Raw genomic sequence first — 18,623 nt, 5'->3', positions numbered from 1 at the left:
AACACAGCTGTAAAAAAAATTCAGTCATATCGCTACGATGTCTGCAGTGTGGCAGTTTATAGTGATGTCTAGCACTGGGTCATCATGCCACAGACATGTCATGTGGCATGATGTCCCACCCAGTCAAATCATCCTGACACCAGGCCGACCAGTCCTAACACTAACCTCTTAATTCTGAGTGCCTAGCGAGGCAGCTGTTAGTACCATTTTTTTAAATCTTTGGTATGACTTGGCCAGGGTTCGAAACCATGACCTCCAACATCTGAGGTGGACACTCTAACCACCACAAGGCCAATGGAGTGGTAAAATGGCTGTCATAGTGGCCATATTAGATTCAAGATTGGTACCACTTGAATTTAGTGCAAAGAAGTCTTTTGGTGAAAAGCCCATGTCAATATAACCATAAATTCTGGAGGAGTAGCAATGCAAGATTTTGAATATGGTTCCATGGAAAGCATAGCAAATGTCAAAATTGTTATTTAGGACTAACCAGACAGCATAAATAATCTTCTGGCAAAACCAAATCTTGATAGGACTTTCTGTAGTGATAACAAGACCTTTTAAGATGGGTTGCATTGTGGTAACACTGGATGCCAGATCAACATCATTTTTAGTCTGGACATCATATGAAGTTCAACATGACTCTATGTTCTGAAGCAGGACCTACAGCAAGAGTGACCATTTTGGGTGTCTTATTCATACCATTTTCACCACCAAACCAGACAGTACAAGAAGGATTTTAATGAGAATCTTATATTACTATGACCATCCATTCAGCTGGAGTAGCAATACTGGGTGTCAGGACACAACCATTTTCATCTAGGATCAACCAGACCTTGGGATGAATGTGTGTAAAGTTTCACAGCAAACCTCCTGGTAGTTTCTGAGGAGTAGCAACAACAAACTTGTTCTAACAAACTCGTGGATTGATGATGGAATACTGATTAAAAAAACATGCTAACTAGTAACAACAAAGCTGGAACTTAACTTGTTAGTTATAAATGATGAATGCAAATGAAATTTCCAAGTATTGAACGTCACTGATATTTTTACACTTTTAAAGAATCATTCTATGGGCTGTTCCAGTAAAACATATACCCCCCAGGGGGGAAGACACTTTCAAATTCAACCAACCCACAACAGAAGCAATTTTAAAAAATTATGATCCACTGTCAGATATGTTTCATTCAAAAAACACTGCCCCCTACAGAAGTATATTTTTTTAAAACATAATTTCTGGCTATGGGTTAGTGGGCAGCAGAGGCGATTTTAATATTGGGTTGGGGACAGAGGTGATTTAAATGACAGCTGGCTGGAGGTAATCTACTGAATTCTTATAGATTATATAATCTACTGCATATTTTATATTGTATTCATTCATTATAATCAATCTCTTGTCTTCTGTTTGTTTGTCTGTCAGCCATGTATGTCTCTGATACTGTGAAATCACAAATTTTCATGGTGGCTTATTATTTGTAGATGTCATTGATCAGTCCCTTAATACCTACTAATTTAACGTCCATGAATACAGATTTAATAATAGGGATTTCTATTTTAATACAGAAATCATGAATTTGTAACCTTAAAGTGATCACTACGTTTTGCTATTTTTCTTTGCTCTCAGGCATGCTGCTTTTGATTATAATAATAGTTAAATCTTGTATTGCTTTAAATGTGTGGTCAGATGCTATGATTCCTTGTTATTATGTTTTTCAATAAATGTTTTGGTAAACTTATAATACATGATTTGTCAGAAAAAACACATTAATGGCTGTGGAAGTGATGGTGCATTATTTCTGCCTACTTTTACACTATATCATTTCTTGTAAGAACATGTATTTCAGTTACCAATGTCTTTTTTTTATGCCTTCTTGCAAGACTAACATGAAGTTTTAAAAAAAACCTCATTTTTATATCATTAATTAGATTTTAAAAAATGGATGAAAGTCAAGTACTTGCAAAATCAATGTCATTACAGTTAACTGCAGTTAACTGTATTGTCAACAGCATTATATCACCACTGATGGCCTAGCCTAGCAGTAACATTCTGCACTTTCAATCTAGTTATCACAGGTTCTATCTCCCACATCTAGTCTTTCATATAAGACTTATACCTTTGGCCTGAGGGGCTGTCATGGCAGAGTGATATAAGATGCTTGTCTTGTGATACAGATCTGAGGGGCTTCCAGAATCCATGGCACAGAGGTACAAGATGTCTGTCATGTGATTACTTGCCTCCAATGTGTAAATGAGAATGTTGCCAGTTACTTGTGGAAAGTCAGTGATTCTACATAAGTGGTGTTTGGTGTCTCAAAAGTACTTGGATTTTCTTCAGCAGTAAAACTGGCTGCCATATATCGATTCCCTTCATCTGAAATGGTGTAAAGGCCATAATGATCTACTGAAACCCGAGATCTCATGTCTAAATGAATTTGGCTGTTGGAGATAAACATCAAATCAACAGAGGCTCCATGTGCCCAAGTGTACTAAGGTGCTTGCTTTTCCATCACTTGCACATCTCACAGAGAGTTTTTGTCACAGATCAACCAATTTGAGTTGGTGGTCTTTTGGGGTTCTTCCTCCACCTAATATATTTTACCCCACCCCAAAAACCCCAAACCAAACTAAATCTACTAATCAACTGTGGCAACAGCAGCAAAGGTACTAGTCCATCATTTCTGCCACATCTGTATGAGTTTATAAATTTTATCTCTAGTAATGTTTGTAGACCTTTGAATATCGTCAATTATTCCTTTCTGACAGTTACCTAAGTCATCATCAGTTGGTACTAATGGATTTTTCATAGTGAGCATATGAGATGGAGAAGTCTTAAGCAATTCCTGCATCACACACTGCCAACAAGTTTACATTTTAGCTCACTTAAAGTTTCTCTAACAACGTCCATTGTTCCAACTAGAACTGTTATAACTTATTCAAGCTATATTCACCGATATCTGGAGATATGCATCTGTAATAAATATTTGTAACAAAGTATAAGAATTGCATCATTGTTTTTCAATGATGCATTTGAACTGAGCAACAACCAGAATCAACAAACATAATCTGCCAAAAGATTTTTCAATCTTTAAATTTGCCAAAAAATTTCAAACCATACTGATTCAGTGGACATAATCACCAGAATGGACAGAAACAGACCAGAACAGATATAACCAGAAGGTTAAAATCAATTTGATACATCTTTTAAGTAGCTAAATTCACACTGGTTTAGTTAACTGTACACCCTTTATTGTCTTCCCTTTGATGCAATTTCTTACTGAAGCTGAGAAATAATGTTGCACACATCAAAAAAGAGGCACACTTCTAAACATTGTTTTTATTATACTTCTCTATTCCAGCCTGTTCTTATGATCTTGTCCCCCCCACATACTGTTTGTCTTGTCTATGATATGTATCTAAATTTCTCACTTACTTTTCCTACTTCTATACAAATTGTCTGTGAATATGCATATCAATGTGAAATGTAATGGGGAGACTAAATCCAACATTGAAAACCTTTCTGGATGTATTCTGCTTGGATTCCATGTTCCTGCACAAAATTCAAGAGTTCAGGACTTGCTGTACTAATTCAGTTCCCACTGTAAACCTGTGCAAACACCATGATATTAAAATTCAGTAACTTAAAATTTTGAGTGCTCATGATCAAATTTGTATCAGTATAGACACATCTATGATGACAGCTTATGTGAAAAGATAACCATAAACACCATAACAGCCGCACCATTTTCTGGATCTAAACAAGTTTGAAATGTGTGCTTTCAATACTTCAAAGAGTCAGGTGCTGATTTCAGTAATGAGTCTTCCAAACTCAAGTCTGTAAAGGGATGGAAATTATGTTAAAACAATTTTCCTCCGACTTTTTCAGTTGCAAGTAGGACAAGCTCTCAAAAAGATTCTTTTTACTAAAATCTTACATTCATTATCAACTAATCATGGACATTCAAACCCACATATACTCTATTTTATCTTCATTGATTTATAGTATGGTTTTTGTTCTTTCATATCTGTAGTAATGTGAGTCCTTCAACAACTCTCAATGGCTGTAAACCTTTTCCGATTATGCTGACTGGACACACTGTAAGATAATGTTCGAGTAAAAGAAATACCATGGGATAACCAGAGACCAATAAAATCAAATAAAATAGTCAAGTTATCTCCCCTGCAGGGAAGCTGCCAGGATTTCAGGATTTAATCTAAGTTTTGTGTGTGTGTGATCTCTGATGAGGAGGTGGTAGTGGGAGGAAAAGCCATTGTTCCATATCTCCCTAACACTTAAATATCTGTCACTCTTTCTTACTGTTCCACTCTGTTAAGGCTCTACTGATATCAAAATACTCAAAAAGATGTCACCTCTATTTATATAGCGATTATTACTGTGATGTCATTGGGCATGGTCATGCAGGGATGGTCCTGGCTTTTAAAAAGCTGTCGCCAAAAAAATCGCCAACCTCAATATTTTGTCGCCAATTTTCAAAAAGTGTCGCCAGAACAAGTAGAGTACATTTTTCCAAGTGTTAATTTAGTCTATTAATGTAACAGGCAATGAAAATGACAAAAGATGGGTTACTTAATTCTTTAATTACAACAAGCATTAACAAAATGTTACAAAGTGTTACATGAAGATCCGTCGCAATTTTAGGACTGCCCACTTGTTGAATGCAGTTTCAAAGTCTAATTTTTCACATCTGTACGTGCTGATTCTCATGAAATTATGAAGAGACGAGATGCAGAGTTTATTTCTGATGTCAGTTTTTATGAGGTTCATCTTACTGAATCCACGTTCACAGTCCACAGCACTGACAGGTGACACCAGTAGTCTATCAGCAGCCCCCCCCCCCATTGGCTAGCTTCACAAAGCTTGTAGTGAATTGCTTCTTAAATCCCAAGAATGATCACCGAATGCTGTATAAATTTTCTCGACAAACAAAATATGATCTCCATTCCCACGAATGAAACTTACACGAGTCAACACCTGGCAATATTGGACCGTATATATAAGCATAAATTCACACCCAATTTAGAGATTCTTTCACTCTTGTATTTTGAGAAATAAATAATTATTATTAATTATGCAAAACTGGTTGTTGGTTTTTTTGTGCTATTTCTTGTTTCGGAGTTTAAGTCTCAGCAGCCGTAACACGCATTGATGGCAAAAGGAAAAGATCAGTGAGTAAAATGCTGCACTGGCAACAGACATAATTGTGATTGAGACTTTTCCATTTGCTTTGTATTTATACACAGTAGTCGGTACTTCAAAGGTTATCGGTTTTCTATGAAGGTTCAGCAAAACTATTGTACTGGTATATGTAAAAAAAAAAAAAAAAAAAACCAACAGAAGATTTAGCCATTCAATTAATTGTATCTGTTCTATTCACGTCTTCAGAAGTCGGTCATTTTTGTAGGTATAGTGCGGTAGCATGATTGACTGTATCACAGCATACAGTACTCAGCCCAGATGTCAGCATAAGCAGATTATGATGTAACAATGCACTGTAAAGATGGGGTTGTCAATACGAACAAAGGATTGTTTGTGTAACAGATTGATTCCAATGCATTGCTTAGTCAAGTTTGTGGCTTCCTTTCGTTCTCCCTTTTAATTTATCCAGTCCAAATCTATGATTGTATGTACAAATTAAATAACCAAAAAGTCTGTCGCCAAAAAAATCGCCAGATGGGATATTTTTGTCGCCAATAAGGAAAAAAAATCGCAATTTGCGACATTGGCGAAGCCCAGGACGATCCCTGGTCACATGTGGTGGGGTATTGGTTGGGATGGCAGAAAGACCATAGGATTACTCCATATTTGACAGCTAATTATGATATTGTCAAAAGAATTAAAAAATTTCTAACTATACAGTTGGACTTGGATTATATACTTGATTCATAGTCAATGAACAGGTTCTAAAATTGATATGTTTATTTTGGAGCCATGTTCCTCCATCACATTCAAGATTTGAATGTACCAAAGGTGAAATTAGTACAGTTGCATCATAAATTACTATCATGGCTACTTCAAATTTTATTTAATGTGAGACTTTAATGCCAGAACTCACAGCTTCAGTGATTTTGGGTTAAAAAAAATGAATTTCTTCTCAAACAATTCAATATAGTGCAGATTACATTGTAATTTGTTTTTTAATGATACTGTAAGAATTCTTGATGTGTAAAAATTGCACAAGAAACGAACAAGATCAGATCAGAAAATTAATACCACTGGGAAAATACAGATATGATTATGCAGAAATAATGATTTTATTATTTAAATGGAATATGTGGTGAAAATACGAATGCTAATTCTACAACTTTGCAAAATACATATTGTACAACTATTCTCTTGTTTCTAACAATACTGTAGTATGGCAATAATTTCTGCACACATGAAGTTGAACCACTTTTTACTTAGTTCCTTGCTAATTAATATTTTTAGATTTTACAACAAAACTAAGCACATTTTACACAATAATACATGATTACAAATATTTACACTGCAAGAAAATAGAAGTTACAATTTTATTAAAAGTATTGGTACCAGTAAAACTAAAGGAGATGGTAAAAAAGAATCAGGATGAACAGATTAGTAGTGTAGTAAACAATCCATGTACCAGAATGACATCAAGTATTTTGTCATCAATTTCATCATTAGTTAATGGCATTGATTCAAAATGTTGTGTACTAAATAACAGTAATCTAATTTGTAATACAAATACCAAATGATGGCTTGGAACTAAGTGCCAAAAGGTCTGCAGAAAATATCACCATACTCAAAATATACATAGGAAGAACCGAACACAAACAGAACAAATTTTATCCATCTTGCTTTGAGTTTACACAGATCAGTCAGTCTCTTATGTTTTTGCACATAGAGAGCATGTACTTCATTTGGCAATACATCTGCATGATATGAAAGTTTGTCTTGTTATTCTTTTGTTGCAATAGGTTCTGTCAACTAGAGATCTACACACTTAATTATGTTGTATGGGGATTCTCTGATGTTCCCTATGAGCATTTTTCTGTTAACTGTTTTTGAATTTAATATGATCCTCCTCCTCAGTGTACAAATATTATTCTGTGCTGAGAACTCCTCTCATTGCCTGCTGTCTGAAATGCATATGCATAACTAGCTTTATGGTTGTGCAATTTTCAACATCTCACAGGTATGGCCCCATGGGTATTCTCTCTTGGATATCTCTGTTCCAAAAATAAAAGTTTTCCAGAGGTCTCGCTAGGATTTTAAAACAAGGAGTCCAGGACCCTCATTTGGATAAAAATAGGAGTCCCACCAACAAAAGTTGCTGTCCCCTCCCAGAAAACTATGCAAATTATAATAACTATTGGTTTCCATCGAGTTTAATTTCTACATTCTTTATAACACTGACATAGCTTTTGTTTGTCCAAAATAGTGTGTCTGAATTTTGTCAATACAAGGAAGGTCTTATTCAAAGCACTAAGCTAGGCATTACACACTTTCTTACACTTGGTTAGTGTCCCATCCAAAATATCAGTTCTAGCAACTTTAGCACTCTCCTGAATCTCGTTACAATCGTCAGTGTGCCACTGAACCCCAAAATATTCATTTAAGTCTAAGTCTCAACATGTCATGATTCCGAGGTTACGTGCACTGCTTATTCTGTTACACTCGGAAACGAACACAATAATGAAAGCTAAAGTTGTTTATTTGATGTACTGTTATAAATGACCACATGTACATCTCTAGGTATTTCTGCCTCTGAATTCAGTCACTGTAAATATCAGTAGATTTTCCCACCCAGCTGCCAGTCAAAGCCTTTGATCTTGCTGCCCAGCTATTGCAGCATGTTCTTTTGATGTACTCTTATAATGGTGACATGTACTTGGGGGCAGGGGGTGTTGTTTCAGCCACTAAATTCTGTCATTGTAAATATCAGCACAGCTAACTGATCAACACATTTTCCCACTAAGCAGGTGGCTGAAGCAGGACTGGCAAGTCTTTGAATTTTGCTGCCCACCTTTTACATGCATATGGAGGACTCTCGCCTAAGTGATCTTCTGCATCCCCAATAATAAATTGGCATCCAAATAAAAGTGATTACGCGTTTCCGAAACCTCTGACTTTTCACTAACATCAGATCTGCCAAAGATTCACTTCCTTGAAGCAGTGATTTGCTGCCTCTTATGCCAGACTTTTTTCTCTTCCATAATGATGTATTAGGGCTTTACGCCCAACATTCCCATAGTCTGCTTGTTAAGACATGGGTATTTTGAATAAATCTAACCAGCAGACTGTCCATCCAACAGGTACATCAGACTCGCACTCAAAATCAATTTTGGTTTGATTGATTGATACTTGGATTTACGTCACATGTGCCCAAAAGGGCATGTGCGACAGGTTTATTCCCACACAGTGTAATCAATTTTGGGCTCAAAATCACACACTGGTATTTCCAGTGATATTTTCCCAATGTCCAACAGACCAATATACATGAAATTCATTGTCATCATAGCTATCACCAGCCAATATTTGCCACCTGAAAACGTCGTCGGAAGACAAACCCTGTTGTGATTCAGCCATTTTGGTTTCCTTTGTGGTCCTTATTCAAAACACACATTTGTAAAACTTCACGATGAAAACAAGGTTAAAACTACCATAAAATGCTTGTTCCCAGGCCAAATGAACCAATAAAATTTAGTTTAACAGTCATTCATGCCGAACCGAGGTATCAAGCGATCTGGATGTCACATCAAGAGCTGCAAGACTGTTACTGGCAGCGCAAATTATGTCGCGAAGTGCACATTTAAAGTAAAAAATTTAATAAAAATTTCATACTGCGCAAAGCACGTTTTATATCCACGACACTGACATAATTTGCAGAACACGTATCACTTTTAAAGCAAAAGTACGCAAATTTGTACAAATTATGTGCACTCATGTGCAATGGCATTATTTTCTGACCCAATGTTTTATTCACCTAGGACCACTAGGAGGATTTCTCTGTTAACACAACCCACAACAGAAGTTATTTTCCTAACCAAACTTCCACTGTCAGAATCAAAACAGTTTGAAACACAACCTCCTACAGAAGTTTTTTTGAAGTGTCGTCGGGGGGGGGGGATATATGTTTTACTGGAATAGCCCTAATGTAAAGAAACATTTCATGGCTGATGTGCATCTTGCTCAGTAAAGCAAAAAATCTGTAAACAAAACCCATTATACTGGAATAGAACTAGCAGATTAGTGATGGGTGCATTACAATGGTGACTGTTCACTACGATTTGCTGGAAAATCCAACTTTGGAGAAAACAAAATTTCAGGGGCCATAACTCTTCAACATATTGAGTAGGAATGCCAAAATCAAACTCATTTAAGGTCTCATCAACATATAGATGCATGAAATCTTTGGTTGAAATCAAACATTTCTTGTTAAAAGCAAAATTAGGAGGACAGACAATCAGGTTCCACAACTGCTGTAAATATTGTAGAATGCCTGAAATAAAAACAATTTAATGTATTATCAATATACAGCTGCATATCAAACTTAGTTGAAACCTAAGAGAGTTTTGTAAAGTTTTGTTTCGGAACAAAAATCAGGAGGACAGTTTATCATGGGCCATAACTCTTGTAAATGTTGTACAATGCTGGGTATCAAACTCACATAAGGTCTCGAGAATATAAAGCAGCATACCAAAACAGGCTGAAATCCAACAAAGCTCAGAAAGTGTAAATTAAAGGTTGATGGATGATCAGTGCCCATAACCTTTGTATATGATGCCATGTGATGCTGGAAAGCCATCTAATTCAAGGACTCTTCAAGATACAAAGCTGTAATTGTCAAAATTCAACAAAGCTTAGTAAGGTTATGCCATGGAAACAAAAGCCTGAATGACAGCAACCTGGGGTCATAAATGATATCATTGAAAGGTGTAAAAAGAATATAAGTTCTCCTAGGGAAACCAAAGTCAGGAGGACAAGCAATTGTAAAAGTGGTGGTGGTAGAGGTGGGTCATACCTCTTCTAAAGTATATTAAATGCAATAAAAGACACATAATAGTCTATCTGGCAATATTCATACCAAACTGCATTAGAATATACTGAATGGTTCTCTACTGGTTACAAGCAACAGCCCATAATTATATTCAAAATTAAGTTGACAGCATCAGAATATGTTGAATGGTTCCTTAGCTATGCTGGTTATATGGTTCTTCTGTTGTGGAGAACTGAAACTAATGGAAAAATTGCAGAAAAAACGGCATGAAAATTGGATCTCAAAAGTCAACAAATTTAAAAGGCACAAATATATGTAACAAGTAATTAACCTACCAACTAGCATTCAATTTTATATGCAAGGTTGCAGAAATTTAGTGGTTACAACAGGTTTAACTGAGAGATGGACAGAAAAGGTAACTTCTTCGGGACTCCTCGATGCACAGCCCTAAAGAGTGGTGATACCCTGTTTCCAAACAAAATCCATCAAATATTTTGCAAGCTACACATATATGTACATCTGACCCAATCCATTGAAAAATTCTTCAGTGCACAATTACCTTTTGGCATATTGCACACCAGACTCATCTCCATATGTTGAGTACAGCAAGTCAGACTCCTCCTTGGTTACATTGGCAAAGGAAGTGTCATACATGGGGGCATGGCTACTGAAGGGTCCATAATTCAGGTAATTCACTGGAATTAACAGAGAAAAAACATACTTGTTTCATTACGATTCTGCCTAACTTAATATTTTCCTATGATGAGCAACATGTTAAATTAAATAAAGAAAAGAATATTAAACAATAATGAAGAGGCCCACAACCAATTTGTGTGTTGAGAATGAAAATGATTGGATTTCTTGCATAAAAGCAATTAAATTGGTTAGCCATTGTCATATAGTTATATAATACAAATTATACAGGTCTTGTATGTGTTCAATAGCAACAATTTCAGTAATGGGTGTAATTTTTAAGAATTTGGTTCCACATAATTTTAAATGGTGATTATTCATTTTTTTTGGATCTTTGTACAACCATATTTCTTTTGGAAGGTCATTATTTATATAACCCTAGAAGTACATATGGCAAAAGTTAAATTGTGTAGATGTTTTTGGATGATTTCAATCTATAGGTGAGATCCATTACAAACCAGACTGAATGTTGTACGCTGTGATACTGGAATGAAAGCAGCAAATGTTGAAAAAATGTGTACTATTCTATTATTAGTTTTGATAGACCTGACATCCTCTTTTCTTGACCCGGTTTAGTACCTGGCCACCATTGTAAACGTCCACTGCGATAAATAATTTTTGACTGGGAGTTCTGGGATGACATTTAAGGTGCAATCAACAATCCAATCGGAGCAGACTTTGGTTAAATAATATAAGTATTGAATTTAAGAACAAGAACTAATATTTAATTTGATTAAATATGCCTACATGACCACATTGACATATATTTTAAGAATAAACAGAAAAGAGTTACAGTATCTGAACCTCATGTGCATCGAATAATAAGACTAACAACAACAGGGCTATCAAAAAAGTGATTACTCCATCCGATTTATTCTTTGACGGTGAGAAAAATATGGAGAAGTATAGAAAATGATAAGGAATAATTCCAATGAGAGATGCAAAAACCACACTCTAGTATTTACTGGATATATATTACTGTCCATACCTGCTGACACTTTATTTCTTTTGTCTTCTTTAAATCCAGTAATACATCCTGTTCCTGTGGTGAGTTTTCCAACCAGTGAACCAAGGCTGACCACCTTCTCTGTCTCACTCACTGAAGGAGAAGACTATGATAGTTATGCATATCTACTTCATAAAGCTGGTCCAGGAACAAAAATGTAAAAGAAGGTAAAATCCAGATTTGTTTCTTAAAATTCAACTAACATGTTTTTCATTGCTTAAATGCAAATGGAGAACAAGGCCTACCATGCATTTACACTTTATTTGCGCTACATTAAGTATTTGGAGCATGACTTGATGATTAATAGTAAAGTAGATTGGGATGGGATAAGTCTAGCATTTATTTATTTATTTTAATGCATAAACCATACCTGTTCATCTGAATTTCTGGTTAATCCATAAAGTTCACACTCATTTATGGCTATGTTGGCACTAGAATATCCAATGTAGTTCCCAAATGTTGCCCTAGAATGTTTGATTATTTGGAATACTAGAAATGGGTTGCATAATGGAATTCTCCATTCCAGATATTGGTCTCCTCTTCGTCCATAATCTACTAGCATTTTCTCTAATAATTCTGTTTTTTTTCTCTAAAATTTGTCTTTAAAAATTAATATTTTCTTTAATGCCAAATTATGCAGTTTTGAAAGTTGTTTTTATAAGAAAATAAATCCCCTATTAGTATTAGCACTATCTCAAAAATTTGACACTCTTGGTCACAGTGGCTTATAAAATCAAACATCAGATGACAACAGGGCAAGACTCAGATGTTTCTGTTGCCAATTTTGGAGTTTGAATTGAAATGATTACTCATCTGAAAATTTAAATAGCCTTTGGCAATTCTGGCGTCAAGCATTAGCTAGTGTTCTCACTTTCCATAAATGTCGACCTGGCCTGAAAGACTAGCAACTTTAAATGGTTCATGGACCTCTAGAACATTTACTGGTTCATTTGCATTCATTACCTTGTAAAATTTTGAGCATGCTGCAAGGCCCAGCTACTTAAATAATTTGTCCTGGCCATATCAGCAATGGACTGGCAGGCAGGTGCTAATTTGTTAATGCTGGTATTTACACCACAGAGCTTGATCGTACAGTATATTTACTCTCATCAAACAAAAAAAGGAAATGAACAAATGTTTGAAGGCTCTAATAAATAAATAAATTGTTTTGCCAGGTAATTCTCAGACTTTAAACAAACACAATTTTAAATTTACATTACTCTTCAAATCACAGTAAGATCTGCTTATTTTAGAATGTACTGTCTGGATATTAAATGACACATATCTTTTCAGGTAAAGCATGCATGAAGTTGTAATTATTTAAAGTAAACCCAATCTGAGATTTCAAATCTGTTTTAAATAGGATCAAATAAAGATATAATTTTTTTTATATAGAACAATATTTAAAAATGTATGATCTGAATGTCAAGCAAACAGCAAATTATTGACAGACTTAACTATTCCCCTCCCCCAAGAACCAGAATCAATGAATGTGTCTGCTTTCTGGTATGCTTAAATTCTCAGTAGGGCATGGATACACAGCAGTGATTTGGCTTATTTGTGAGAATAACCACAATATTATCAAAAAATATGCAGAATATTCATAAAAACTGATTCCAATTATCAAGATATATTTTATTCATCTATCCTAGTAACAACAGAACCAGAAGCTAAAAACTAAATGTTACATGAACAATTTATATAATAAAAACATCCGAGTCCTCATTTTTGTTAAGACATGTCCATATTTTGTGTATAGCTATACAATAAAGTAAAGAAAAAAAAATTAAATATCTGTATTGAATTTTATTCTTTTATCTGTGTTTAATAAAACAACAACATTCATTGGTTCTTGGATGCTCTGATAATCTGAGCTACTATTAATGTAAGTTATCTCCCTTTATTCACAAATTTGCATAAACAAATTGGAATACACATCATCAAGGCATATTATTATTTCAAAAACAATAGCTATTATAAAAAAGGTTATATGAAAAAGCAAAGAAAACTTTATCTAACACAGTAACTAAAAGTGAAGTTTTATTTCCATCTGTGAGAGCAGATAAAAGTGGTGAATATCATTCCATACTAGGCTTCATTTAAAGCACAAAAAATGCAGGGAGGGACAGAGGGAATCTCAACATTGTTATAAACCAATGTGTTCTGACTTACAATCAGAGAACAGGTTTGGTTTGTTTGGTGTTTTATGACACAGCAACACCGATAGGTTATATAGTGCTGAGGCAATCGGAGTAGACTGCCCTGCCCAAGGATGTACCATGCTAGCCGACCTGGAATGATCAAATGGTAGGATTCGAACCCACACCCTTTTGTTCACAAGTCCATTGTGATAACCACTCAATCACAATGACTACTACCTCCATGAATTATCTCCTATGGGTGCGCATCAGGCATATTCAACATTTACGAACTGCTAGGGGTTAGACAATCCACAGGATGATAGAGAAGTAAAGGACGGCTTACCAATTCCTTCATTCTCTGGATTTAAAACTGTCAGTGATGTTGTACCATCCTCCCTCCTCCTCAGAAAACTTAACTGAAATGAATAAATCATAAATGCTGCATGTTTTTCAAATCACTGCTATAAACATCATACTATGCAGAACAACATTAGACAAATATAATAAAATGCATTAAAGGTTGACTATACAAAGTCAAAACAAATGTACTGGAAAGAAACTCCTGAACCATGCTTCTGATGCTAGAGAGTAACCAGCCTTTTCCAATAAAAGTTTTCACAATATAGAGTTTACCTATTTTAAAGTATTCATATAGTTTCATTTTTCTGATCCATTCAAGACTTGTAACCTTAGATGTCCTTTTTCTCTAGAAAGTCTGGTGACATCCATTGATGCTAATTGTGGATACTGCCATTCAAGAAATGATGTCCACATATTTATGTCGGAGAGCAGATATGTGACCATTACATTTCATCTTTTTGCTTACTTTATTCAGGGACGAGATAAACAAAAGAACAAAATGAAATATTCAAGTGGATAAAATTTCACTGTGTGGGAGTAAATGGATGATTTATCTGAAGTGAAATTTGCAGGGCCACACTATTTACGGAACTTGAAATGGATAATTTGTATGCATGAGACAAAGACAAAGCAAAGAATGAATGCAAACTGAATACAAAATGAATGCAAACATAATACAGAAGAAATGAAAGGGAAATTCTAAAAGCATTATGAAGGAAACAGAGCCCTAATGCAAAACTCAGAATGATAAATCATAAACAAAATTCCATTCATGAACGGATTTGAAATGACAATTTTAAGGTGATGTTAAATTTCCATGGCTAAAATGATTACCCTGGATGTTTCTTTACAACAACAGCCAGCTTATACAAGTTGTGACATTATTCCTTTCGAGGCAGAAATAATTAAAGAAAGTAAAAACAAAAAGTTGCCGACAAATACTCTAGAATTATATTTTTTACAATTACTGCAGTTGCAATTATGTTTTAATTTTGTGCAAATTAGATGCTGTCATTTGCATTTTATGCAACTGATATTTCATTAAAGCAAACGTTTCATAAGACAAGACATAAAAGCTATAGTTCTCTCCATTTAACACCTGAAAATGGAAAACAGCTTTGGTAAATGCATTTCAATTTAGTTTCAAATGAGCGAAACTGAAAGGAAATTATGGATGAAAGTGATACATTTTAAGATCACTTAAGAAAAATGATGAGATGAAAGATGAAATGCAAATGTTAATGGAATGCATATGAAACAAAGTGCTGATCTGGTAACATTACCTATTTCAATGTCTTTATAGTAATACCCAATCTCAACAAAAACTAATCATAATGGATTTAATTCCATCATTATTATTAATCCACCAAAATAAAATGATAAATATTTCAGGAATATTACTAGTTTACAGTACTTCTTTGTACTTTTTGCAATCCAGAAGCAAGAAACAAATGAACATTTATCTGCTCTGAACTGCTGCTGCATTCAATATCATAGTCATAAAGGTATACTAATAAATTGTCATTTATGTATGGACAAAGTTACTTTTTTTTTTTACAAGTGTTCAGTTTCTCTCTGTCTCAAAAACCATTCTCCACTGACAACAGATATCTGAAAAGGACTAAATATTAATTGTGAAATCTTACTGTAAAGTGGACATTAAAAGGAAGAGAACTGAAAGAAAATTAACTCTAATTTTCATATCTGATCTGAACGAATATACTAAGTGAATGGAAGTATGCAATACATGAGGTTTATTACAATCCACTGAACATTTTTAAAGATAAGGATGATTAATTTCATATATCTGCATCAAGTCTTTTCCATGATGGATACAATACAGTTGTAACATCACTAAATCACATTCTGATCTATCCCAGATACAACGTTCTACCAATTCCCTGCTGCCATAAAGTTCATTTTGGGACTGTTAAAAAAATCACACAGAACATTGCTATTAAACTATACAGTAAATAATGAAGATGAAAACACACAAGGAGCCAATTTATAAGGCTGTCAAATTTGTGCAACTTTCTCTGTGAACTACAAATGATTCAATAGGTACACTAAAATTTATAGCAAATTATTCCAAGCTCATGTGAAGACGTGTACTTTTTTCATATCAAACCAAATTATATCCAAATTAAATGTAATCTTTCTAACAACTATCAAAACTCAGGGTCACTTTTAACTGACTGTCATCCTAACACAAAACTGGAATAGAGTGAACATCACATGTATGTAATGACTGTTCTGACAGGTGTTGAGCTTACAAATATGGCAACAGCCTGTGCATTGGGAAAGTCTGTCATGGCAGACAAGTAATGGAGCCATTTGCCCTTTCTACACATTTTATATGCAATAAAATTTGTCTGCCATAAGCAGTTCATTTTTCTTTAAATTTAAATAAAATTTCAGAAGATATAAATAGTACACACCACATTCTGGGGTTTGCGAAGGGTGAGCATATCTGCTGCATCCTTTGCAGCTGCCTGGGCCTGTGCTAGAATCTCCTCTGCAGACATATTGTCTGGAATTGCCTCAAACCTTCCTAAGCTGAAAAAATAAACATTACAGCCGTCAAGAGACAACATATATCCCCCAGTCCCACACTTATGTAAAGACACCTAATGAAAGTACACTATGGTCCATAACTCTCAACTAGTAAACTACTTATGAAAGTATACAGTGGTCCGTCACTCTCTATTAGCATAATACATCTGACAGTACCCTATGGTAGATCACTCTCAATTAGTATACTACTTATGACAATACCCGATGGCATATCACTCTCAACTAGTATACTACTTATGAAAAAACCATATGGTAGATCACTCTCAATTAGTATACTACTAATGATAGTACTCTATGGTACATCACTCTCATTTTATATACTACTTATGACAGTACCTTATGGTACATCACTCTCAATTGGTATACTAGTTATCAAAGTACACAATGGTCAGTCACTCTGAACTAGTATACTACTTATGAAAATACCCTATGGTATATCACTCTCAATTTATATACTATTTATGACAGTACTTTATGGTTGTTGTTGTTGTTGTTGTTGTTGTAGGATTTAACGCCATTCTTCAGCACACATTAGGCTATACATGGCGGCCAGTATTAATGGTGAAGGAAGAACCCAGTAAAACCCTGGAAAGAACCACCGACCCACCAGAAGCTACTGGCAAGCTTTCTCACATACCCACACTGGCTGAATCCAAGATTCGAACCCACGCAGACAGAGGTGAGATGGCAATGATCCGTAATGAAGAGCATTTTAGATCACTCAGCCACTCCCCGTACTTTATGGTACATCACTCTCAATTAGTATACTAGTTATCAAAGTACACAATGGTCAGTCACTCTCAACTAGTATACTACTTATCAAAATACCCTATGGTATATCACTCTCAATTTATATACTACTTATGACTACCTTATGGTACATCACTCTCAATTAGTATACTAGTTATCAAAGTACACAATGGTCAGTCACTCTCAACTAGTATACTACTTATGAAAATACCCTATGGTAGATTACTCTCAATTAGCATACTACTTATGACAGTACTCTATGGTATATCACTCGCAATTTATATACTACTTATGACAGTACCTTATGGTACATCACTCTCAATCAGTATACTACTTATCAAAGTACACAATGGTCAGTCACTCTCAATTAGTATAATACTTACGAAAGTACACAATGGTAAGTCACTCTCAATTTATATGCTACTTATGACAGCACACTATGGTAGATCACTCTCATTTAGTATATTAATTATTATGGCAGTACCCTATGGTATAGAACTCTTAAATTTATATACTACTTATGCTACACTTGGTTTCCTTAGTAACATAAAAAATTAAATGCCGAAAATTTTTAAATATCAAAATATATATCTACACAGCTTGCTTGAAATGTGTTCCAAGTTTGGTTGAAATATCCTGAACGGCTTCAGGGTTATGTTTCAGAAACCCTATGTTTATGGAAATAAAGTCAGATGGACATAGTGATCCATGTATTACACAACAGGGGACACCCGCCTCCAAAAAAACAAAAAACAACAAAGAATCCCCAACATGCCCATGCCCTGCCAAAGATGTCTGCCACAAGCCAGAATGATTTGTTGAGGACTTCACCTATTGGAAATTCATAATAGGACAAAGGGATCATCAGTTTTGCTCCAGAAATGAATGTATAAATTGTGAATGAATGATGCAAAGAAAAATGCACAACAATGTTGAAGCTGAAAAATCACTAGTTCAATATGTGTATCAAATTTCACACAGATATTTTAAAGTTTTTTTTACTCTTTTCCAGAAACAACACATGTGGACAATGGATGGATGGATGGACAAATTGACCAAAAACATGTAAAATACTTAAACTGATGAATGGTAATAGCAAATATACATCATGACCTAGTACGT

At 34.8% G+C, this 18,623-nt stretch overlaps 1 protein-coding gene across 2 annotated transcripts in view; it reads right to left on the bottom strand.

Annotated features, from left to right (window-relative positions):
• Nucleotides 1–18,623, bottom strand: part of LOC149782511 (bromodomain-containing protein 7-like) — a 69,651-nt gene that overhangs the window by 26,570 nt on the left and 24,458 nt on the right. For both annotated transcript variants that reach the window (XM_089933937.1, XM_089933938.1), the window contains exons 7-10: nucleotides 16,616–16,733; nucleotides 14,161–14,233; nucleotides 11,659–11,769; nucleotides 10,537–10,672 (exon numbers count right to left, since the gene is read on the bottom strand). In XM_089933937.1, the coding sequence (XP_089790063.1) occupies nucleotides 10,537–10,672; nucleotides 11,659–11,769; nucleotides 14,161–14,233; nucleotides 16,616–16,733 (438 nt within the window). The remainder of the gene's footprint in view (nucleotides 1–10,536; nucleotides 10,673–11,658; nucleotides 11,770–14,160; nucleotides 14,234–16,615; nucleotides 16,734–18,623) is intronic.

This window comes from Sinohyriopsis cumingii, chromosome 15, assembly GCF_028554795.1.
Source record: "Sinohyriopsis cumingii isolate HCF-2022 chromosome 15, ASM2855479v2, whole genome shotgun sequence".
Taxonomy (NCBI): Eukaryota; Metazoa; Mollusca; class Bivalvia; order Unionida; family Unionidae; genus Sinohyriopsis; species Sinohyriopsis cumingii.
The sequence above is the reverse complement of the archived record's forward strand: the minus strand, read 5'-3'. Positions and strand labels throughout refer to the sequence as shown.